The sequence below is a fragment of the Calliphora vicina genome, chromosome 5 (genome assembly GCF_958450345.1).
Source record: "Calliphora vicina chromosome 5, idCalVici1.1, whole genome shotgun sequence".
Lineage (NCBI taxonomy): Eukaryota > Metazoa > Arthropoda > Insecta > Diptera > Calliphoridae > Calliphora > Calliphora vicina.
In genome coordinates, this window is record NC_088784.1 from 63,604,115 (window position 1) to 63,630,005 (window position 25,891).

The following is a 25,891-nucleotide window of genomic DNA, read 5'->3' on the forward strand; positions in this document are numbered from 1 at the left end:
TATATATAAATTCAATAAAATACAACATTTATAAATTATTTCATAATTTATAATAAAGTGTTCAAAGGTAGTTTGGACAATCTGTATAATTGTAGTATGTAAAGCCTTCAAACTTTGTATGAACTACTTATTTAGGCCAAAAATGGGCAAAATAGTAATAGTGGGCGTGGCACCTCCCACAGATGTGATGACAAATTATATATACAGTGACGGACAATACAATAGAATCACTAAATATGAATTCGATTAAAGCGGTAAAACTACAAAATTTGATTTCAAAATTTAAAATTTGTTCATTATATATTAATGCTAATAACGTAAACAATAAATAGAAAAAAATAAAAGAAAAAAATAACACATTCTTATGTTAAAAACGATGTCAAATCTAAAAGACTAAATAAAATATGCGACATTCAAATAGAATCAATCAGTCTTAAAATGATTAAAAATAAAAAATCATCATAAGAATTCGTTGTTTTCTTAATATTTTGTTGCATATCAATTATTTCTAATAACAGCATCAAATCTTTTGGGGATTGAATTTAACAAACTTTCGCATGTAGATCGGGAAATTGCATACCATATTTCCTGAATTTTCTGCCAAAGTTCTTCCTTGTTTTCCAATTTTTCAGGTCCGAGTTTGTCTTTTACTATTTTCCATAGGATTTAAGTCTGGTTATTGAGACGGCCATTCCATAACATTAATTTTGTTATATAAAAACCATTTTTTGGCAAGACCTGACGTGTGCTTTGGGTCATTATCTTGCTGAAAGAGCCATTTTAAGGACATATTCCATTCTGCATGTGGCTTTATAACATTCTCCAAAATATTTACATACAAGTGCTTATCCATATTTTCTTTAATCCAATAAATTGGACCAACGCAATACCAAGAAAAGCATCCCCATATAATAATATTTCCCCAACCATGTTTAAACGTTTTTGGTTTTTGCCATTTTTTGGACGTCTAACCCATGTCTTATCATCACTACCAATTAAATTAATGGTCGTTTCGTCCGTCCACTACACATTTTGCCACTTTTTTTTCCAATCCTTATGATTGCTCCTGGTTTTAAATGAAATATTGGTAGTGATTCTATTGTAATGTCCGTCACTGTATATATATATACAGTGGTGGCCACCAATTTAAAACAAATACTTGAATTTTTTTCATCAACTGAATTTTAAGTGTGATAGAGCCAAAATAGAAGGATCTGTAAGGGTATGAAATTTATTATTAATGTTTCTAGTTTCTGAAAAATGTTTGGAAAAATCGGTAAAACATATATGAACAAAGATATGTGGAAATACGTTGACCCACCTCAGCGAACATCCGCTGTTAATAACATGATATGACCGAAACTAATGGAACTAAAAATACGAAATTTGGTCCGGATATTTTATAATAATAAAAATATAATGATATAAATGTGAGAAAATATGTTTATTTAAAAAAAAAAATTTTTGGTCAAGTTGTAGAAAAATTTGATGTGTTCGTGGTGAATATGTATGAATTGACACAGTCGAATAAAACACACTTATGTGTTAAAACAGTCCTCATGCATACATATTTGTGGAAATATTTGAAAAAATAATTGACAATCACGTGAAATTTAGCAAACAATTTTTGTCTTAAATTCCTGGCCACCACTGTATATATATATATAAAAGTCAATGTGTGTTTGTTTGTTTGTTTGTTTGTATGATTGTTTGCGTATTTGTAATGACACTCGACTAACAGTAAGGAAATTAATGAACAATCTAATCGGGGCGACCTTTATAGCAGGGAAGTATAAAGCAGATATCGAAAATAACTCGTTCATATACCAAAAAACCCAAATTGTGATTTATATTTTTGTGATAAAAATAAATCACTTAAAATAACAGTTATAAAATGATTTTTATTTAAATGGTTTGGTAAGACCTTTATTCGTTTTTGTTGTTTTTTAATGGTTTGGTGTGAGATAAACAATTCATTTGTTCTTAATAACTGTTACTTTGGCTTTTATTTACATACAATAACATATTATTAATAATTTTTAAAAAATTATGGAAATAATATGATAAGTATGAAGTAATGTAGTTTGAGTAACAGAAATGATTTTTTTTTTAAATTGTTATTAATTTTTTTGATAAATTTTATATATTTAAGCGTTGATTTGCTTCAAATGCATTTTCTGTGTCTCTCAACCCCAAACCTAAAATATTCTCGAATAAATCACTCTCTCAGTGATATATCACAAAAAATTATTATTAAATGGCTGCGAATGAGAATTTATCATTGAAATGAAAGTAAACCCGTTATTTTCGGTCCCTGCTTGTTAAAAATATTATTTATTTGCCCAATTTTTTATTTTTTTTTTAATCACTTTTTCTCACAATATGTAATTTCAACACGTGACTATAAAAACACAGCTTCATATTTCGCATTAATTTCTTGCCTGCTGATGTAGAATTTTGTGCTCTTTAAGCTGATACTTTCATTTTTCACGATACTTGAAATTTGTTTTTTTCAATTAATCCGCAAATTTAGTATACTTGGCCCCTCTGTGCGCTGTAGCTCAATCGAGAGAGAGTAAATAGATAAAATCATGTATATCATGCAAACTGCATTTTTTTATTATTGATTAACACAAATATGCTTATTCTGCCCACACAGCTGTATTTGTTTATATTGAATATTTTTCACGTTTTATCGTGCGAGTGCGTGCACATAAAATACTTTTGCTTTAATATTTTATTTTACTTTTTTACGTTCTGCTATTCTGTTTTCTCTACTCATCTTGTAACACCATCACTATTATTATTTCATTTTTGTTTCCAAGATAGGATTAAATAATGTTTTTCTGTATTTCCGCTTCTGGTTGCAATGTGTATGTGTGTGTGGCAGGAAACCAAATGTTTGTTTTATTTACATTTGATCGCAACATATTTAAAAATTTATATTGAAAATGATTTATGAACTCGTACCTTTGATTACAAAAAAATTTAATTCTCATTTTAAGTCAATTTATTCCGCGTACGTACGTTGTATTTTCTTGATTTAACTTGAGCTATTTAATATGCTCAATGTATTGGGAAATTATTAAAGAAGGGTTTGTTTTTTGTGTTTTTCTTTTTTAGATGATTTAACAATTGGTACATTTAACGCAAGACGTGAAGGAAATCAGTAAATAGTTGTATGATTTTGCTAAGCTAAAAACGCATGGATTATTTGAAGAAGGATTAAAGAAATTTTCAATTAATTAATGGAGGAAGTAATTCTTTTATTCAATTTTGAGAAATTTTATTTTACCTTTCCTTAAGTACACATAATATTCTTAACACGTGTATTGCTTACTAAAAATATTATGTTTTTATTAAAGCTTCAAAACCCTTTAAGGGACTGTTAATTGTGTTTTTTGAAATTTTTGTATATTCCTTCAAGGATTTTCTTCCATCTTACTGCATAAGGAGATACACAAATGTATGTGGACATCATCTAATGGTAACACACGCAATCAGATTGATCATATATAAAGACTCTACGCATTATAACAGAACAATCTCTAGAAGGGGACATCCTTGATATACTATATTCACTATAGCGCTGGATGATATCATGAGCGAAGTCTTTTCAAAGAGAAGAGGTATAACATGGAGCCTCTCACGCTAATTCGAGGATTTCGATTATCCGGATGATAATTGTCTACTTTCGCACAAGATCTCCAACATGCAAGCAAAAGTAAGAGATTCGAAAAGATTAGCACGCAATGTTGGACTTGAGATAAATATCAAGAAAACCAAAGCTATGAGAATCAACAACGTTAGCACCGATAACAACATGCTACAACGCCAACCAGTTGAATACGTAGAAAGCATGTCTAGGCAGTACAGTATCAACGAATGGCGGTGCTGAAACATACGTAAATAACAGGCTCAATAAAGCGAGGGCGGAATTAGGAAAACTACAAGCAGTTTGGAGAATCTCACAAATATCCAAACCAATCAAGCTTAGAATATTCAACACATATGTAAAGTATACTCTGTTGTACGGAAGTGAAACTTGGTTAGTATCGAACATCATCACGCAAAAACTACAGGTATTCATCAAAAAGTGTCTCAAAATCATATGCTGAATATTCTGGCCTAACAACATCAGCAACACGGATCTCTGGAACTTTACCAACGAGGACTCCATACTAACACAAATAAAACGTAGGAAATGGAGGTGGATCGGCCATACTATCAATAATAATCCACACAGTGTAACAACGATGACGTTGGAGTGGAACCCTCAAGGTTCAAGTATCCGTGGTCGACCAAAGAATACATGGAGACGCACGATACTCGAAGAACTAGGAAAGTGCAATCTTACATGCAAGGAAACGTGTAAGATGGAGATGCTTTGTGGAATGGAGGAAAAAAAATTAATCTAATCATACCCATTTTCAGTCAGGCTGCGCTCAATGATATCGAAATAAATCCATCAAAGTGTTGAACCTTTCACAATTATAGTTCACCTGATATTCCATAATAACCTTTGTATGGGAGGTGTACGCCAACTTACAATTTTAAAATATAAAGTAGCCTATTATTCCTACCAGATATAGAGGCACATACAGCACAAATTTAAAGAGGATCGGAAATCAATGACTTCCAATGTCAATTTTCCAACAAAATCGGTCAAGAACTCTCTGAAGCAGATGTTTTTTCTTATCCATGTAAGTTATTACCTATTATTATTAGCAAAATATGTCCCAAAAAGTATTGTTAGCTATTTCTTCAATCTTTCGAGAAAAAAATTTAAAATAGAAAAATGGAACTAGTGAGCTTTTTTCCAGAAGTTTATTTCCAGTGAGTTTATATGCAAAAATTTTACTTTCTAAGACGCCTTTTTCACAGCTTATTTATGATGAAAACACTTGCAAAACCAGAGCATGGAAATAAAAATAATTTAAGTTATAACAAAACAAGTAAGAAAGTATGGTCGGTCATATAATACCCAACACTAAGTAAAAGAGCAAAAACATTTTTATTTTAAAATTTCAATAATTTATATTTTTGAGTGATTTTCGGAAGTGGGCCTTATATAGGGGATATGACCAATTATGGACCGATCACCATGAGATTAGGTCGTGTGATTTATGTCTCTATGAAAGTTAACTATGTTGAATTTAGTAAGTATACCAACATTTTTAAGCGATTCATGCACGTTAAAGTGATTTTCGGAAGCCGTCTATATGGGAGCTGCGACTAATTATGGACCGATCGTGACAAAATTTGGTGACATGAATTTTGTATATATAAAAATTATTTGGAGCGCAAATTGTGGAGATACATTTATAAATTAAACATTTATGACCCATAAAGTCCAATTTCGGAAGGACATTTGTATGAGGGCTAGGTGAAATAATGGACCGATTTTAGCCATTTTCAATAGACTTTGTCCTTGGACCGAAAAAATAATATGTACCAAATTTGAAATTGCGACCTGTACTCTGCGCACAAGGTTTACATGGACAGCCGGTCAGCCAGGCAACCAGACGGAAGGACGGACATCGTTTAATCGACTGAGAAAGTGATTCTAAGTCGATCGGTATACTTTAAGGTGGGTGTTAGACTAATCTGCACAAACGCATAATACCCTCCCCACTACGGTGGTGTAGGGTATAAATATCAAGCAAAACTATTTTATAAGCTTCACTCACATTCTACTTGCCATAAAATATCTTCATTGTATTTCTATTGCAATTTCAAAATATTCTGAAAATTTTATTTACCGTTATATTTTCTTAAACATCAAAAGAATCATAGCATTTTACTTCGTCAAAACAATTGTGTTCAAGTATTGGAAACATGTACTTACATATTCCCAACGTCAACTGAATGAATCCATAACAGAAGCAGACTAAATTAGAGGTAGACAAAACCTTTAAACATTTTCAATGTATTTGCATAAGAGAAGCATTCATTATAAATTCCAGCACATTTCCAGTTCATACTTTCTATGGGAAGAAGTGCAGTAGACTGGTTCAAATTTCCAAATCATTAAAATTATATTACATTTAGCAAATTAACGTAGCCAGTAAGAAGAAAAATGCTTTGAAGCTATCTCGAAAATTAATCACTTTTTCGTAAAATTTGATCGATATAGAATTCGATATAATGTTGAGAATGTGCGTAGAGTGCCCAAGTTATTGAATTCAGAAAGCAGATTAATTCTAATAAATATTGTTACGAAATTGTATTTGAATTCATATTATATATATTAAAGTTGCATCATGTTTCTCAAACTTTCTGTTTTTGGAAATGTCTAATTACTAGCCGTTTAACAGCTTTTAACATAACTGTGATCATTATTAACATAGCATTGGAACACACGACATTGAATAAATGCTTTGAGTTGATCATTGTAGAAAAAGTGCTTTCATAGATGGAGCTAGATGGTAATGCAGTGTATAAGTTGACAGTGAGAACATCAACCTAATTTGAAGCATCGATAAATAAATTAAACTGTTGTTGTGTACATTTGAATACTTAAAGAGTTGTTACAAATTTTAATCTACTAAAATGCTTTTAGTTGCAATCAATAGTATCCGGTTTATTTAAAGGAAATAAACCGCGGGTTTTTATAGGTAAAAACGTAAATTGAAAAATTTGTGTGACATTTTTTAAATTATTTTTACAAAAATCTCAACAGGGTGGTCACAAATTCAATTTTCTTAAAACCTATGTCCTCTTCTATGATTTGTTCAGACATCATAATCGGATGTCCACATAATCAGATTTACCCCACTGTGCGTTGTTTAAGTGAAATTTTGTAACACTATGCCACACGAAAAATAAAATTGTTTCACTATGACGTTACTAACCTAAGCCTTATTTAAGAACCACCCTAATGTAAATATCTAGATAAATATTTTGAACATGCCGACACAGTCTATGCAAAGTTTTTTTTACATTTACGAATAGCAAAAGTCGTTTGTAATGAACTTTTATGATTGTACGTGTTCATGGTTCTTGTTTTCTTATTTATTATTGTTTTTTTGTGTTGATATGAAACTGATTGCAATTGTAAGTTTGTGAGTAAAGTACGTTAATTTTATTCTTCAAAATCAGAAACCAGACACACAAATTCTCGACTAGCGTGGCCATATTTTTATGATTTTTTTTAACTAAAATAAAATTTGATTATTTTACTGTACAAAATATGGTTATTTATTCTTTCAAGGCTCAAATTTCTCAAGTGTACTTTATATTGGTACACGATTTACTTTCAATTTCAATGAAATTAACCGCAGATATTTACACAATATTGGCATTCCATGTCATCGTACGTGACATTTGTACGCCTATAGAGTGGAACAGATTTTGCAAAACTAAAAGTATTTGAAAAATAATTTGGTCTTTATGTACCATTCTATATTTAACAAGTAAGAGTGCTATATTCGGCTGTGCCGAATCTTATATACCCTTCACCAAATTATACTTCAAAATTTTAAATATTTTTAGGTAAACAAAATTTATTTTTTTTTCCAGTTGTTTTTTGAATTTTTTGGAAAAAAAAATTTTTTGATTGTTATTTAAATTTTTTTTTTTAATTTAAAATTTTTTTTTTTTAAATTTAAATTTTTTTTTTTTTTTAAATTTTAAAAATTTTTTTTTTGTTTTTTCAATTTTTTTAAAAAAAAAAAAAAATTAGGGTTCAAAATTTTTTTCCCGATTTTGACCCATTGTAGGTCCAACTTACTATGGTCTTATATACGTCGTTGCAAATGTCTTTGAAATATCTATCATTAGATATCCATATTGTCTATATTAATGTCTTAGTAATCCAGATATAGGTAAAAAAATAGGTCAAAAATCGAGGTTGTCTTGGTTTTTTCCTCATATCTCAGCCATTTGTGGACCGATTTTGCTGATTTTAAATAGCAAAATTCTCGAAAGCATGTCTGACAGAATTATTGAAGATTTGGATCCCGAAGATATCTGGGATCTTCAGAAAACTGATTTCAACAGACAGACAGACGGACAGACAGACAGACAGACAGACAGACAGACAGACAGACAGACAGACAGACAGACAGACAGACAGACAGACAGACAGACAGACAGACAGACAGACAGACAGACAGACAGACAGACAGACAGACAGACAGACAGACAGACAGACAGACAGACAGACAGACAGACAGACAGACAGACAGACAGACAGACAGACAGACAGACAGACAGACAGACAGACAGACAGACAGACAGACAGACAGACAGACAGACAGACAGACAGACAGACAGACAGACAGACAGACAGACAGACAGACAGACAGACAGACAGACAGACAGACAGACAGACAGACAGACAGACAGACAGACAGACAGACAGACAGACAGACAGACAGACAGACAGACAGACAGACAGACAGACAGACAGACAGACAGACAGACAGACAGACAGACAGACAGACAGACAGACAGACAGACAGACAGACAGACAGACAGACAGACAGACAGACAGACAGACAGACAGACAGACAGACAGACAGACAGACAGACAGACAGACAGACAGACAGACAGACAGACAGACAGACAGACAGACAGACAGACAGACAGACAGACAGACAGACAGACAGACAGACAGACAGACAGACAGACAGACAGACAGACAGACAGACAGACAGACAGACAGACAGACAGACAGACAGACAGACAGACAGACAGACAGACAGACAGACAGACAGACAGACAGACAGACGGACATGGCTTAATCGACTCCGCTATCTATAAGGATCCAGAATATATATACTTTATAGGGTCGGAAATGAAAAATGTAGAAATTACAAACGGAATGACAAACTTATATATACCCTTCTCACGAAGGTGAAGGGTATAAAAATAATAATAAGTTCTTTCGAAATGTTATTGTTGTCCGAAATATCGAACGAAATAAGGGTACGTGACATAAAACGGAAGTAATTTTGAGGTACATCTGGAAATTTGCGAAAATTTGCGAAAATTTGCGAATCGTGAGATTATAATTTCTTACACTATACGAAATAGTTTTCATTGTTTTATTTCAATCATATTTAAATAAAAACAATCTTTGGATGATTTTATAATAAATAATAATATCGTGGATTTTTGACTAAACAACTTGAGTGGAATTTTAAAATTATTTAGGATATCGTAAAAACTGCTGAATTAATCGATAATTATTTTATTATTTGTCTCAATGAATTATACAAAGCTTTCGAAATTCTTTAGAGACAAACAATAAAATAATTGTCGATCAATTCAGCGTAAAAACTGATATTAAAAATGTTGAAATTCCAATTAAGTTGTTTTGTCAAAAGTCCACAGATATATGTATACTCGTACTTATAATACGCAATAAACACAAAATAAATATAAAGAGTAGCGTGTCCCAAAAAAAAATTTTTGTTGGGGCTCAAGCATAATATGAAAGTATTTTTTTTTAGATTTTTCGGAAGAGGTTTAGAGGTCGCTCAAGTCGAGTTTTTGCCAAAAATCGAGTTTGTCGGGCTTTTTCTGAGTTTTATTCATAACTTTGTCAGGATCCACGATTTTCATTACTTTTGAGAACACAGTTTAAAAGAAAAATGTCCATGATTTATTTTTGTGTGCAAATAGTTTTTGCAATGAATTGGCTTACTAAGGTGCCCTACATTACAATTTTTCGTAATTCTTTCATAAATTTTGTAAATAAAGCTTTATAACTTTTAAAATTTTTATGAAAATGAAAAAAAAAAACTAACAATGCAGTTTGAAAGATCAATTAATACTTAATATTAAAGGGACAACAGTTTTTGAATTTGCTATTACCTTTCCTGAGTTATATAAAGCAAACGAAAACTTTGATAAAGTTATGAATAAAGCTCAAAAAAAAGGACGACAAACCCGGCTCAATTTGAGCGACCTCTAAACCACTTCCGAAAAATCTGAAGAAAATCTCAAAAATACTCTACCCTATAAGCTTTCAAATTATGCTTGAGCACCCATGAAAATAAGAAAAAAAAATTTTTTTGGGACACACTAATAAAGAGGCCCCAACATCCAATCCATTGAATTCAAAAGTTTCGGGCTTGACCTACCATACTTTCTTACTTGGTTTTAAATAAAATTATGATTATTCCATGGCGATATATATTTTCTTGTCGAACTTCTCTGGCAACATTGCTCTTGTCTACAAAAATCAGTTCAAGAGAATTGCTTTCACGTTTGCAGCCATTTGTTGTCATTGTACGCATTTGTGTGGACATTTTATGTATGCGAGCGAATTTTTAACGAAGGTGGTATCAATAATAAAAAAAGTCATCAAAAACATAAATGAAATATTTTTGTACCTACATAAGTATATTATTAATAAATGAATTTTTATACATCGCATAGGGGGATGGCTTCATACATTTTTTGGCAAAAATTATAAGGAGTGGTCGCAGAGCGCTGAAATTTGGCACAGATAATTATATGGACCAAACTTAGAAAAAAATAAAATTTTATCAAAATCGACCACGCCCAACGCCCACTGCCCATACAGTCCAAATGGATTTTTTCGCGTAAAATTTTTCCTATCCAAGTAAAAGTCCAGAAATTTAGTACATATATTTTCTGAAACAAAACAAGAACGTATGCCGAGATTCAATAAAATCGGCCATGCCCACCGCATACCGCCCATGCAATCCAAATCAATACATTTTTGTATAAAAATTATAGGGAATGGTTGTAGAGCATTGAAATTTGGCACCGAGAATTATATGGACTAAATTAAGAAAAAAAAATGAATTTTATCGAAATCGACCACGCCCAACGCCCACTGCTCATACAATCCAAATAGATTTTTTCGCATAAAATTTTTCCTATCCAAGTAAAAGTCTAGAAATTTGGTACATACATATATTTTTTGAAACAAAAGAAGAACGCATGCCGAGTTTCAATAAAATCGGCCATGCCCACCGCCCACGAAACCCATACATAGATTAGAATTTTTGCATGGACTTTTCTTCAATTTTTAAAAAATAAAATTAAATTTTTCTTAAAACTATAAGTGTACATTTCATCTTTAAACATTTCTATACAAAACTGCATCATTTGATTTTTAAAATTGAGTGTTTGAAAAATTGACTTTTTGACACCAAAATCCCTCTGTGCATCGCACTGGTTCCTCTGAAGAGAGTCAACTCAAAATTTAAACATTTTCAGTAGAAGCAAAAATTTGTTGTTTTATTTTAATACATTACAATGAAATTTGAAGACGGATATAACTGTATTTTTTGGCGAAAGAGTAGAGAAAATGATAGCAGATGTTTACAGTGGGTAGATATTACCATTGTACATAGATTTCTTGCAAAAAGTGAAAATTAAAAAAATTTGAGTTGATGCTCTTTACAGGAACCAGTGCGATATGGAGAATGGGTTTAAATTATTTGAAAAATTAAAGATCGAAAATTGCAAATAACTCCAGACTTTGAGGATATGTATTTGAAAAATTCCTAACGTATCATAAGAACATGTATCTGTCTGTCAAATAAAATGTGAATTTTTAATATACTTCTTAGATTCTTAGATCAAATACAGAACAGTCCTCGTATTTTAATGCACATTTGTTTAATTATATCTAATCATGAAAAGATAAATCTCTACACAATAAAGTCTACATGTTGATGATGTTAATTTATTTTTGTTGGTCATCTTAACTCAAAGGAGTTAATCTAAAAAAGATTTTTTTACTGTAGCTTTCATTAACTAATATACAGTGGTGGCCAGGTAATTAAGACAAAAATTGTTTGCTAAATTCCATGTGATCGTCAATTATTTTTTCAAATATTTCCACAAATATGTATGCATGAGGACTGTTTTAACACACAAGTATGTTTTATTCAACTGTGTCTAGAGATGCTAATCGGGACTGATTTTTGAAAATCCCGGGGTTCGGGATTTGGTAAAATATCCCGAAATCCCGACCCGGGGTTTTTTTATGGTTAGGACCTAGATTACCAAAAATAAAAAAAATATTGATTTTCTAAATTAGATTTAGTTATTTTATATATTATATTTCGATTTTAGTTACTGTATTCCTTGAGGAAAGACCACAATTTTAAAATTGAGGAACCGCAGAACAAAAGGTACGTTTTTGAAAATTTAAAAATTTTGAGAAATTGAATTTTTCGAAAAGATTTCAACCCAAATATTATAAAAATACCAAAAAAATCAATTTGTAAAAAAATTCGACAAAGTACCCTTTGTTCTGCGGCTCCTCAATTGTTTAATATTATTTGAAATACATCCACAACTGGCTATTATAAAAAGTATATCTGGTTTTCTTTTAGATTTTCGTAGTGTTACAATATTTAAGTATAGATTTTCCACATATTTTAAAGGATTTTGTGATAATTAGTGAAATAATATTTTACCATCTCCGTCCACATGCCCCAATATTTATAGAATCAGGAGGGAAGGTTCGGATAAATCAAAGTGTCTCTACTGAAGCTTTTTAATACTTGGTTAATATTATAAATTATCTTATTACTGCTCTGCTGATTTGCTAGATAAAGATAAATTTAATAATTCAAAACAATGCACAGTGGGAAAAACCAATAATTTAGTGGATCTTTACTTATATCTTTAGAGTAACTTCGGGTAATGTGGACTACCGTTTTGTTTTTTCTAAATTTTGGCCACAATATATATGGATATTAAAAAAGTTGTGAAGCAATAAATTAGCTAATATATTCTCTAATTGTTTTTGCAAGTTGACAATTTTTTCCGTCAAAGGATAAAAAATTTATGTGAAAATATCATAAGGAACCAAAAAACCAGCATTAAAAAAATTGGAGGGTAATATGGACCACTATATGAGGGTAATGTGGACTAGTATTTAATACATAAAATTCATGAACCAGCTAATCATGAATGATTAAAAAATTTATTTTCAATATATTTTTATTAATACAAACTAAAAAGTCGCGTTCTTGGCTTAGATAGATTGCTTACAAAGTACATAATTATTTTCGGGTAATATGGACCAGTAGTACATAATCAAGTAATTTAAGTGGTCCACATTACACGAACTTGGGTTACAGTGGTAAAAAATTATTTTTACCTATTAATCTAAATGTGCTTAAATTCTTACCAAATATATGCAAAACTACGTGTCAACTTTAACTATATAAAACAACCAAACATTAAATTCTACCAAGTAACTGTACCAAATTTTGTTTCTTACTTGAGCCGAAAAAAATGTTGAGCAGGCGCATTAATTTCAATACAAGAATAAAAAGTCAACATATCAATAACTCATGAAAGCAAATGTGCAATTGTCGTTTCAAACAAATTGTAAAATGTACGATAAATCAGTTTTATCATACCTTCAATAGTTTCTGAAAAAAGACACTGGTCCACATTAGACGCATAGTCCACAATACCCGAAGTTACTCTATAACTCGAGATCTTATCTATTAGAAATGTGTAGTGAAATTATAGCCAAAGACATAACCATTCATCCAGAGTTAATATATTAATAGCAGGAATATAATTATGTAATCCATTCGATTTCAAAACTATTTTAAAATCAAAATTATATTTAGAAAGTCAAAAATAAATAAATATAACTTATTTATTTTTCGACTTTCTACACTTAGGCCCTAATTTTGTAAATCACGTCACCAAAGTGATATTTATATGGAAAATTTCAAAAATTTTTAAAATTTGTTTTTGTTTTATGTACAAAATTTTCAAATTATGAAAGGCAATCAACGCTTGAAATTTGGTGCGTTCGTTCTGTTCAGAATTTGTATAAAAAACAAAAACAAATTTTTCAAATTTTTGAAATTTTGTTTTTGCTTTCCATATAAATATCACTTTGTGACAAAATTAGGGCCTTAATATGCACTGGTATTATTAAGGCTTCATTAGTCTTTACTTTCCGTTGCAGTTTCGTTTTGTTCCTTTCTGGATTTTACTTATGGCAGTTAGTTGTTCTGTGACAAAATATATAATTTTTCTTTTCTTTTAACTCATAATTCCTCTTTAAAACACATTAACTTACCTGGAATTCCCATTTCCTTTGATATTTTCGACCAGACGGCTCGTTTTTTCCAAATTTCTATTAAATTTCACAAAATCAATAACAAATAATTTTTTTCTTTATTTGAAAAGCCGCTGTCACTTACAATTACGTAGACAATTTTTGTTTTTAACAGGTTCATCCGAAACAGAACGGAACAGCACAGAAAAACTAACTACTTGTACACTCAGGGAAAACCTGCAACTTAAAAATAAGAACGCGTCATATTAATTCAATAATTTTCAGTATAATAGAAAACTTATATTGATATCCATTAAATAAATTATTTTCAACTTTGAATTAATGTAGTTTCTATTTATTTCATGGGATACATTGAATCAATATTGTTTTAAAGTTGAAACATATTATTTTAAGATTTTTATTACATTAATTTCTTAATTAAGTTGAAATTTAAATTGCAAAATATTGAATTAATAAAAAACATTATAAAATCTATATACCAACACTTTAAATCAATATGTAAGCCATATCAGCTGATTTCCCTCTTTATTAGGTTGTGAAATTTTGTTTGTTATGGACGCTTTTAAAAAATGTCGATGAAATTCAAGTTAGTGGATGGTTTATTGTGCACAGAAGGTTGAGATGTAGTGACCATTTTAGGAAATGCATTGGGAGTTGCAAAGTTCCGCATCTGGCTATTTGTATGGAAAATGGAAAAGGTGGGTGTTGTCCTTAAATCTACCTTATCGATTTGGAAGTAAAATAATTTTTTTTTTTATTTTTAATTATTTTTCGTTTGGGATTGAAGATGACGCTGACTCACTCAAGTCTGAAATAAGAAGATAGGTGCAAGACAGCAGTCTTAATAGTACATCTTCAGCGACATACCCTCATATTCGAATGGCTGTCTCCATAAAGTAATTAAAACCATATTTTTTTTTTAAATTTTAATCTATTTTCTATGTTATTTAGGATTTGCCAACTCTGTTGGCAGAAAATTCTAAGGGAAGAGCGCTATTAGACGTTTATACTACTAAGCAGGGCTTCCAGAACTATAATCGGGATGAACTCTTAATTATTGAAGAAACCAAATGTCAGAACATCCACTTTAGGTCTCTGAATAAATACTCGCATCAATTCCAAAATGTTTTATAATAGTGTGCATTTTAAATTACGTAACGTTTCAATATTAAATCAAAATCAAATAACCTTAATAATAAATTGTTTCATTTCTAATTCAATATTGATTAAATTTTATTTCTAAAATAAAAAATATAATTTCAATAACTTTTCCATATTTCAATATTAATTCAATGCCAAAAAAATATTATTTCTATATTGTTTCCATATTAAAATAGGGCAACTTTAAACTAATATTGTTCCATATTGAAATACAAAATTTCAACATTACTAGACTTTCATTAATGTTTCTTAATGATTCAATATAGTTTTTATTGATTTTAATTTGTTTTTTCTCTGGGTGTACATGTTTTTCATGTACAAAAGAGAAACAGCTGATTCGGAACGTAACAGAAAGTAAAGACTAATTCTGCCTTTATTTAAAAACTTTAATATATGTATAAGTTCATATAAATTTATGAGAAGTAAAATAATAGCAAATTAAATATAACACCACATTTAGAAAATTTAGAATATTTTTATGTTGGACAGACAGACGTACTTCGCTAAATCGAATTCATTATCTCTGAGGATTCAGAATATACATACTTTTTCCACAAAAATTTGAAATTTTCCCACCTTAAGAAAGACACCTATTTTATTGTCCAAGTCTGAAAGAAATTTAAATACAAAATATTCCATAGTTTATTAAAGGACGGATTTCCGCTAGTGGAAATCCTTAATTTTCATTTTAGAACAGTTTTCCTAATTGAAAAATGCGAAATATTACTTATTGAAGTAAATTTTATTGATTTTTTAAGAAGGTAATGCACACGTATTTTTTTAACCACATATGTACTTAATAGGGTCGCAAAATTATATTGCAGGGATATTTAAGCATTTTTTAATTAGGCTTAAAGCTAACTTTTGTTGAAATAACGATTTATTTAACATAATAATGAGCTTTAAAGCCCTACTAGGGGGTCCGGTTGTATGGAGGCTAGCTGAAATTGTGGACCAATTTCAACCATTCTCAATATCCATCTTCCCTGACCGAACAAAAACGTATTTGCAGCCGCCAAAAGCGATTTTGTTAGAACTGGTTTACTCTACCAAATGAAAAACAAATAACATTTCGAGTGACATTGCAACTAAAAAGCGCAAAAAATAAAAAAGTTGCTAAACCCCGCAGCTACTATTTTAACTACACATAGCAAACAGATCATAAAAACAAATAAATCAAACATTTGAGCGAATCCGGTCAAAAAAGTCTGCCCTACTTTTATTCCATAGAATAAAACATTAAATTTTTCGACAACAATTATGAACTAAAACATATGAGGAGCCGCAAAACAAAAGGAGCTTTTTTTCGAATTTTTTTTACAAATTTTATAATATTTGGGTTAAAAACTTCTAGAAAAAATTAATTTCCCAAAATTTTTAAATTTTCAAAAAAATACCTTTTGTTCTGCTGCTGCTCATATAAGCACAGGTCGCAAACAATTTTTTTTTAATACATTTATTTAAGAATTATTGTAAACAACATAAAATTTATTTGTTCTAAGTTAAAGTATTTAAAACTTTATTTGCTTAATATTTTGGAAAAATATTTTAATTAAACTAAAAAAATATAGACCAAATCAAATTGTTTGGTGCAGGAACTTTTTTGACAACCGCGAAAAAGTAAAATTGCGTTTCTTAATGTTTTGTTTGGCGTTTTTGACTAGAGAATGTAATATTTGATATTTGCAAAAAAAAATATATTAAAAAAGTAAATTACATATGTTGTTGAATTAAATTTAAAGTTTGATGGACTTGAATCTTACGTCAAGGCGGGTAAGTAATATAGATTACATTTCAAATTAATATTACGTATACGTCATTTTTAGAAATGTACAATTATGCAGGATTTAAAATTAGTTAAATGTTTTTTACATTTGATTACCGACTGCGCAATAAATATGAATCGTTTTCATATTAATGTGCACAAATACTGAAAATATACAAACTATAAACCAATGCCAGTTTTTCCAAAAATATTTTGCCTTACACAATATTTTACGTTGCAGCTAGAAGACAAAATGAAAATTTTTAATTTTTAAAACATTTGCTGCCAAATATATGTATATTTTTGGTTTGGTGTATAATATACAAAACATTTACTAAAATAACATCATACATGCAAACAAATTGCAGCGTGAAACCCATAAACTGCAAACGATATGCGCAGTGAAAAATTCAAACAATGAAAATATCTAAGATGCTAAAAGTAGCATACGAAGTTGAAAAATGTAAAATATAAAAAATTGTATTGAAATTTTTTTTACATTAAACGGTAAAATTCTAAATAAAATAAAAACAACTTGCTAACAGTAAAAATTGCTGCATTTTTTACGTTTTTTCCCAAAAGAGTCCATATATTTTTTCTTTTGTAGAACACAATTTTATACGCGACTATATTCAATTTTTATATGATCCGGAAAGAGAACTTAATGCAAAAGCGTGTAAAGTAAAATTTGGCTCACAGAAGCGGACATAACACCCCCAGATCTATCCTAACTTGGCCAATTAAAAAAAAATTAGGTTTGATTAAAAAATTCTAGAAATCTCCATGTTTGTGTAACCCTATATGTTTGTTAAATACTTTTTTTATAATTATTAAGGTATTCGTTTCAAAAAATATGGAAAATTTCACTCTGATGTCTTTCATGAATGGCAATTGAAAAAATCAGCCAAATTGCTTCGTTACTTCTAACATAGCGGCCCATTTGTTATACACATAAATAACACTTGTTTTTTTCTTTTTATTTTATTTTAATTTTGAGTGAGAATTAAACAACATTTTATTTAAAAATACTGATTTACATAATTTAAAATTAAAATATAAAAAGCTTTCAGAAATCTAAGTGCTGCTTAAGTATCACTATTAGTTATAGATATTTTATTAACAAGCTGCAGGGTTTTTTTGCATAAAATTTTCAATTTTAATAAAGTAAAAACTTCTTGTATACGTGTGCCAACATCAGCAAGTTGTTTACCTTCCAGTCAATATCATGCTTCTGGTTACGAATACTTTACAAAATTACAACGTTTCATTTACATTTCCTTCCGTTTATGTTGCAATTCAAATAAATATTAATAAAAAACATGTTAATATACACAAGAACATTCACTTCATTCTCATTATGATGGCAAACAGCGAATATGCTCCCTGACACGTTGAGAAGAACGTATCCAAATGTATGCGCACCATGCCACCAGCCAATGCAACATTCTGTTTCAGCGACCGCTCTGTAAACAACAACATGTGTTTTTTGAATTTCATTGTTTGACCGGTCCAATTACTGGCAAACATTGAACGATGCAATTGATCAAATAGATATTGAAAATCACTGCCATAATAGCAGGTAGGAAATATTTGCAAGGGCATGGCCAGGAAATAAACAAAATAATACATAATGTCTAAAGGTGAGGAAACATAAAAGAGAAGTGCAGCCATGGCAACACAAGTGTTTGTGGCAGTGACGCCGAATTGTATGAACATGGGCCAGGAGATGATGTCTTCAATGGTGGTGTATAGTCTGAAAATAAAGAAAAAATATGAATAAATTAAGCTAAATAAATGAAAAACATTTTTAATAAAACAATTTTATATTAGCAGAGTTTGGTACTTATTATGTGAAAAATTCTGAGTATTTCATTTTATGTTAAGAAAAAAAATACACGCCTAACTACAAAAGAAATTTAAAAGTTAATTTTTTTTAAAGTCAACTTTAACTTTTGTTTTTTTCGTACCATAGAAAATATTAAAAAAAATATTTCACAACTCATACATAAAAAATAAATAAGTTTGAACTATGTTTTATGGTACGAATGACAGGTTTTAAATTTAACTTCTTCGTTTTTGTTAAAATTCAAAACAGGTGACTACTTAGATATGGTTTGCATGGCCAAGTCCATATCGAATCCGGTTCTTATGTTTAGCACTCTAAAGTTGGACATCTAGAATATGTTTGCGCAAATATTTAAATGTTTAGGACTCTACTTTGAAATGATGAAAATCGGTTTAAATAATTTATTTTCGCCTCCGATTTTTGTACATTGTGATTCATGCATTTAAATGTTATCGTTATCAAAATATATGTTAAGTCTGAATAAAGTTTATTGATGCAAAACTATTTAATGTTTCTTAATTTTTTTTGGATATATATAGGGTTGTTTTATAAAATCGATTTACGATTTTTATAGATGCTCACGTCTAGAATTGTTCATTTTAATGTAAAACAAGTAAGAAAGTATGGTCGGTCAAGCCCGACCATATAATACCCTACACTAAGTAAAAGAGCAAAAACATATTTTTTTTAATTTTCAATAATTTATATTTTTGAGTGATTTTCGGAAGTGGGCCTAATATGGGGGCTATGACCAATTATGGATCGATCACCATGAAATTAGGTTAGAAATTCGCTATACGTTTCACTCAATTCACCATTTATAGTTCTCAAATCTTGAAATAATTTTGGACCAAGAACGTTGACTGATAGCAAACTCAATTAGAAACACTCATCGTTTCTTGGATGGACTGGAAATGGTTGGATTTCCTTGTTTCTGCCGTTGAAATTGAGTGACTTCATCGTTGCAATTCTCAGCACTAAATCAGCCAGGTCACTGCCTTTGGTTACATATTTACAGATGTATGTATTTGATTAGTGGACGTATAAATGGTCGTGAACAATTTTGCTTTCTATAAAAACTTTTGTGGACTATTTTATTTCCAAAAAAATTACCCATATCGGCAAAGAAAAAACGCTAAAGCGTGTAAAGAAAAATTTGCCCCACTTAAGCGGACATAAACTATCCAAATTAGACCAATTTAAAAAAATATTTCGGTTTGAGTAAAAAATTCGAAAAAGGCAAAGCACCGATCCACGCAAGAGCTCCTTATTTGTATAGCCGTATTTGTTTCTTAAATACTTACAAAGTTTTTTTTACTATCACGCGGTAAATAACATCACAGTTGGCACTTTTCTAAAAAAAACCTTAGGTTCATGAAATAGCTCCCAAATGAAATAATTCCCAAACTTGGAAAATGAAATAACTACCAACCGTTAAAATGAAATTACTCCCAATAATCGGCGGTTTCAAAATTTTAAAAATATTAGTCCCAAAAAAGCGAAATAACTCCCAATGAAATAAATCCCAATAGAAATGAAATAAATCCCAATCCGAAGCTATCTATTTGTGTAATCTAAAAAAGGAACTACAAAAGTAGTAGCTTAGCAAACATTTTTTGCATTGCGGGCCTATGGCGTAGCGCAAAGTTTTACTCCTCTGGGATGTGTCAAAAACTGAAATACACTCAGAAATACACCCCAGAGGTAAAAAACTTAGCGCCCGGCCGAAGGCTGGAAATGCAAAAAACTTTTCTGAGCGGAACCAGATTTTGATATTTATGGGTTCTGCTTTTGCAAAGTAGAACCCAACAAAAATGAAATAACTCCCAATTACCAAAATAAAGTGAAATAAAACCCAAAAAAATTTCATTGGGAATTGTTTCAATTGGAGTTATTGCATTATGAAATAACTCCCAACAAAAAATTATGAAATAACTCCCTATGCATAGAGACGAGACAATCCGATTTATCAAACAAAAATACAACAAATAATATTTCTGATACAACAACAGGTTTTTGACAACAGAATTAGGTTTTTAACAATTCCGTCTCGTCTCTATGTTACCCTATATCCCTATGCGTTAGGAGTTGTTTCATAATGAAATAAGTCCTATGTTGTATGACAAATTTGTTGGGTGTTATTTAATTTTTTCGTGGGGATTTATTTCATTTGGGAGTTATTTCACGGTACCTTTAAAAATTAGTATTAACTCATCACTCAAATGCAAGAACGAAACCAAACGTTTTTACTACATGGAAACTACTGGAACAGCTATTGATTCAGAACTTAACAATAGCAAAACGGCGTTACGAACAAAGTTCCCAAACCACAAATGAATTAAAACCAAAATTGGGGGCTTAATTCATTATGAATTAAAACCCAAAAGTTCTAAATGAAATAAATCCCCAACCAAATTAACTAAACCCCCAACCAAAGTGAAAAAGAAACCGCCTTCGCATACTGAAAGCTTCTCGCATTGACGGCCTTTGGCCGGGCGCAAATGTTTTCTCCTCTGGGGTGTATCAAAAACCGGCTTCGCCCAGAATGCGCAATGCAAAAAAACTTTTCTGAGCGAAGGCTGTTTTTGATACACCCCAGAGGAGAAAACCTTTGCGCCCGGTCGAAGGCCGCCAATGCAAAACAACTTCTCTGAGCGAAGCCAATTTTTGATACACCCCTGAGTAATTACATTATGAGTTAAATCCCCAAAAAATTAACTCAGTCCCTAAATTTCGTTGTTGGATTTTTCTATATAAAATTTTTGGGCCTTAATTCATTTGCGGTTCGGGGACTTTGTTCATTGGGGACTTAGTTCGTAGCGCCTAGCAAAACGAGAATTTCAGTTTATGATGGTTTAAGGCAATATTCAACCATCTAAGAGTAAGTGGTGCCAGAATCCAATGCAATCGGGCTTTTATATGAAGACTATCGTTTTCTCTTATCTTATAGATCTTATAGTTCTTACATTTTCCAAACTTAAACTGGAACGGACATGATACCAAATAAGAGTTAATTCCGCTGATATGCCCAAAACCGCAATAAATCCTCTTTAGATTTTCTCAAAATGGCATTTTGAATCAGAAAAGCTTCCAGAGATACATGCAAGTCTGTATTGAAAGGGAGCTTATTTTCGATGGTTTAATATTTTCCAAAAACGAAGAACAACTCATAACATATTTGAAAATTCTATTTAAACGTTTAAAAAATTATGTTATTTCAATTAAACCTGGCAAATGCATATTTGATGGTTAAATTGAATTTTTGAGATATTTCAACAAAAACCGATAAAAATCTCTTAGTAAGTATTAAACACAACTTACTCATACAAACTCTGTTGATCTTCGACACATCGATTCAACTCCTCTTCATTCTCATGCAATGATTTCTCGTCATAACCAATTCTGGCCACTCTAAGCGATAGAATTTTAATGTGACCCGACAGCATACACAATGCCATGGGTGGAAAAGTATCGTCCACATAATTCTGCAGCAGCAAAAAGAATATGCCAACAATCTGATAAACATTTGCCACATAAAACCAACCAGTCGATTGTAACCAATCGAATGGAAACCAAGCCGGATACAATAAACTTCTTTCCTCACGAAACATGAAAGACAATTCAGCCGTTATGCCCACCGGCAAATACACACTCAGAAACACGAGTCCAACATTGCGTAAGCGATTTCTCATGCGTCTAAAATAATTCTTTTCCACATCATCTTTGATGCGCGCATCCAAACGTTCAAGTATTTGCTCAAATTGCCGTATTATGGATAGTTTTGTGGAATAAATTATAAACTTTGTACTGCATGCCACACAAGTAACACAAACAGCCAAATTTTTAATATTATCAGCCATTGAGTCACTGCGAAAGAGCTGCAATGCCAAATGCAATGGATAGCAAATGGTTACCAGTATGTTTAATAGAATGCTATACAGTATATAGACCTTTACATGTCTATGGTTATTATCGATATCCAGTGTAATACCCAATATCTTCCAGCAAAACCAGTGAGGCTTAAAGAATACTCTACTGTTTGGCTCAGCGTGCTGTTGAGCAACGTTGACTTTCATTATGGTCATTTGTTTGAATATTGTGTATTGAAACTTGACGATGCAGTTGTTGCTCCAGCAACCTGTAGCCTTCTTGTTGTTATCGTTGTTTGTATGCTGTCTCTTACGGATGACTTGGCAGTTAGAAAACTATTGATAGCTTGGATATCCTTTTAAAGCGCTTTTATACACTCGACCATTTGTATTCAATATACCCTACAGCATGTACTAGGCGTCGTTTCTACCCATGCATACATTTTAACAACAAATAGTTTCTAGAGAAAAGAAAATCGTTAATAAGCTTATAAAAATAATATTAATTGAAAATGTTGTTCAATTAAGCCATAAATACACATAGATCGGAAACTCTGCTGTCAAAGACCTAACTAAGTTGTCAAAAACCTAATTGTTGAGAATGCATAAGTAATAAAAACACGTGAAAACAAAAACAATACTCGCTCTACGTTTATTTCTCTATGAGTTAAACATAGACAATTTTTAAATTTGTTATCTCATGTAACAATTTATTTCTATTCATTTATAGAGTTTAATAAAGTCGCTGCGTTCTAAACGAAAAAGTACTGGCCATGTTTTTCATACCTTATCAACTGTCCCTCCCCCTCTTTCAAGGGTGTTTAATTTGATTGTCACGATACGGTGGACATAAATAAAGCACACGTTTCCAAAAAACTTATTTATCTTAATAAGTAAATATTATTTAAGTTTCTTATTTTAGTAAATATAAACAAATATTAGCACCGACCAATGAAATCAGTACATTCGTCTGAACAACAACAGCAAATACAGTAGTAATTCATTTAGTATTTTCGATTTTTATTTTAGTTCTTTTCATCTTGTTCGCTCGTGTAGTTCAGCAGCCGATTTATTCGGACTAGCGTGACACTTCGTATAAAACTGCCACGTTGAAAATATGGGTTAAATCGAATCATGTATTTTACAAAACTACAATAATATTTCCAAAGTTTTTATACTCAAAATATGCATCGCAAATCCATACAAAAGTATGTATATCCTGGGTCCTTATGAAATTCTAAGATGATGTAGCTATGTTCTTGCATCTGTCTGTTGAAAACACAAAAGGACGCAAACGAAAGCAGATAGCTGGCTGAATTTGAATTTTCATGAACACTCTTTGTTGTTAAGGTTTGTTTGGTATTGCAAACGGGCAATATTGGTCTATTATTTAACCTAGATCCCATACAAATGTCCCTACCCCCCATATAACTCCTATATCAGAAAAATATTTGATTGTCACATATTGATGGTTGGTATGCAAGATTCGGAATTAAGAATTAAAAATATAAAAACTATTGAAGTGAACTACTAGGGTTTCAGTCGGTTTTCTAATTTATTTACCACAAATTTTAAATTTTTGATTTAGAGATGTTTAAAAGAATTGCATAGCAATATTGCTATATGCATTATTACTAGGGTATTCAATTAATCAGGTTTCTGGTTTAATCGGTTATTCGAGCAAATAATTAATCGGGGTTTAGATTTATTCGGTTAATAATCGGTTAATTTAAAAATATTCGATTAACCGAATAATTTCTATTTTAATTTTAAATTGAAAATACAACGAATTTTGTGTACAAAAACATAAAAAACAACAAATATTGTATTTGAGATAATTTTTGTATACATATCGCTTATATGTTGCAACAACGTCATAACTCAAAATCTGTGTTTTTTGAACTGGGTAATACAAAATATGCGCCGTTCTATAGTCTTTCATATAGTTTTATCAGTTTTCAAAAAAGTCAATTATTTTTTGTGTCAGAGTATTTATACCCTACACCACCATAGTGGGAGGGTATTATGTGTTTGTGCAGATGTTTGTAACGCCCAAAATTATTAGTCTAACACCCACCTTAAAGTATACCGATCGACTTAGACTTTCTGAGTCGATTAAACGATGTCCGTCCGTCCGTCCGTCTGGCTGGCTGTCCATGTAAACCTTGTGCGCAGAGTACAGGTCGCAATTTTGAACATATTTGGATCAAATTTGGTACATATTATTTTTTTGGCCCTAGGACCAAGCCTGTTGAAACTGGCTGAAATCGGTCCATTATTTAACCTAGCCCCCATACAAATGTCCTTCCGAAATTGAACTTTATCGGTCATAAATGTTTAATTTATAAATGTATCTCCACAAATTGCACTCCAAATAAGTTTTATATATACACAATTCATGTCACCAAATTTTGTTACGATCTGTCCATAATTAGTCATAGCTCCCATATAGACCCGCTTCCGAAAATCACTTTAACGTGCATAAATCGCTTAAAAATGTTAGTATTTTCACAAAATTCAACTTAGTAAACTTTCATATAGACATAAATCACACGACCTAATTTTATGGTGATCGGTCCATAATTGGTCATAGCCCCCATATGAGGCCCACTTCCGAAAATCACTCAAAAATATAAATTATTGCAATTTTAAAAGCAAAATATTTTTGCTCTTTTACTTAGTGTAGGGTATTATATGGTCGTGTTTGACCTACCATACTTTCCTACTTGTTATTGTTGTAAACATTGTAAAATTAAAATTAATTTTTTCTTGTATATGTATTTGACAAGTAAAAATTTGGGTTAAATACATATTAAAAAGATATTAACATTTACGATTTATATTTCTGAAATCGCATGATTTGTTGAAAATTTATTTAAGAAATAGTAAAATGTCATAAAATATTCAAAGACTGTTTTCTCAAATGACTTTTTTTGAATTATGACATTGTTGCAGCAAATGAGCGATAGATATGTGAGTTTTTTAGGGTTTTAGTGAGATCTTTTGAAATAATCTTTTAAAAAAGAATATAATTTAAATGTTTTCCTTTTAAACGATTTTTTTCTTTAGATTTAATAAAACTTTTCTTTGAAAAAACTCTCTAGCTGATTGTATATGTTGGAAAAATCAAAGCATATAAAATCCTTAGTTATACCATTGGAATCCTTTTTGGCTTGTTTTAGATCTTGAATACTTTTTCTAGTTT

General features: G+C 30.8%; 1 protein-coding gene across 1 annotated transcript; it reads right to left on the bottom strand.

Annotated features, from left to right (window-relative positions):
* Nucleotides 1-18,312: 18,312 nt before the first annotated feature.
* On the bottom strand, nt 18,313-22,902 carry LOC135962075 (odorant receptor 59a-like). The gene is made up of 2 exons (XM_065513811.1): nt 22,139-22,902; nt 18,313-18,724 (listed from the first exon to the last, which is right to left on the bottom strand). Exons 1-2 carry the CDS (start codon nt 22,900-22,902, stop codon nt 18,313-18,315), a joined length of 1,176 nt encoding a protein of 391 aa, XP_065369883.1.
* Between the last annotated feature and the right edge of the window lie 2,989 nt (nt 22,903-25,891).

What these genes read in the sequence shown, in the direction of transcription:
- LOC135962075 (XM_065513811.1), bottom strand. Translation starts at nt 22,902, where the DNA reads ATGACCATAATGAAAGTCAACGTTGCTCAACAGCACGCTGAGCCAAAC. An exon ending in GATCAACAGAGTTTGTATGA is followed by an intron (nt 18,725 to 22,138) that starts GTAAGTTGTGTT and finishes CTTTATTTTCAG; the next exon opens with ACTATACACCACCATTGAAG.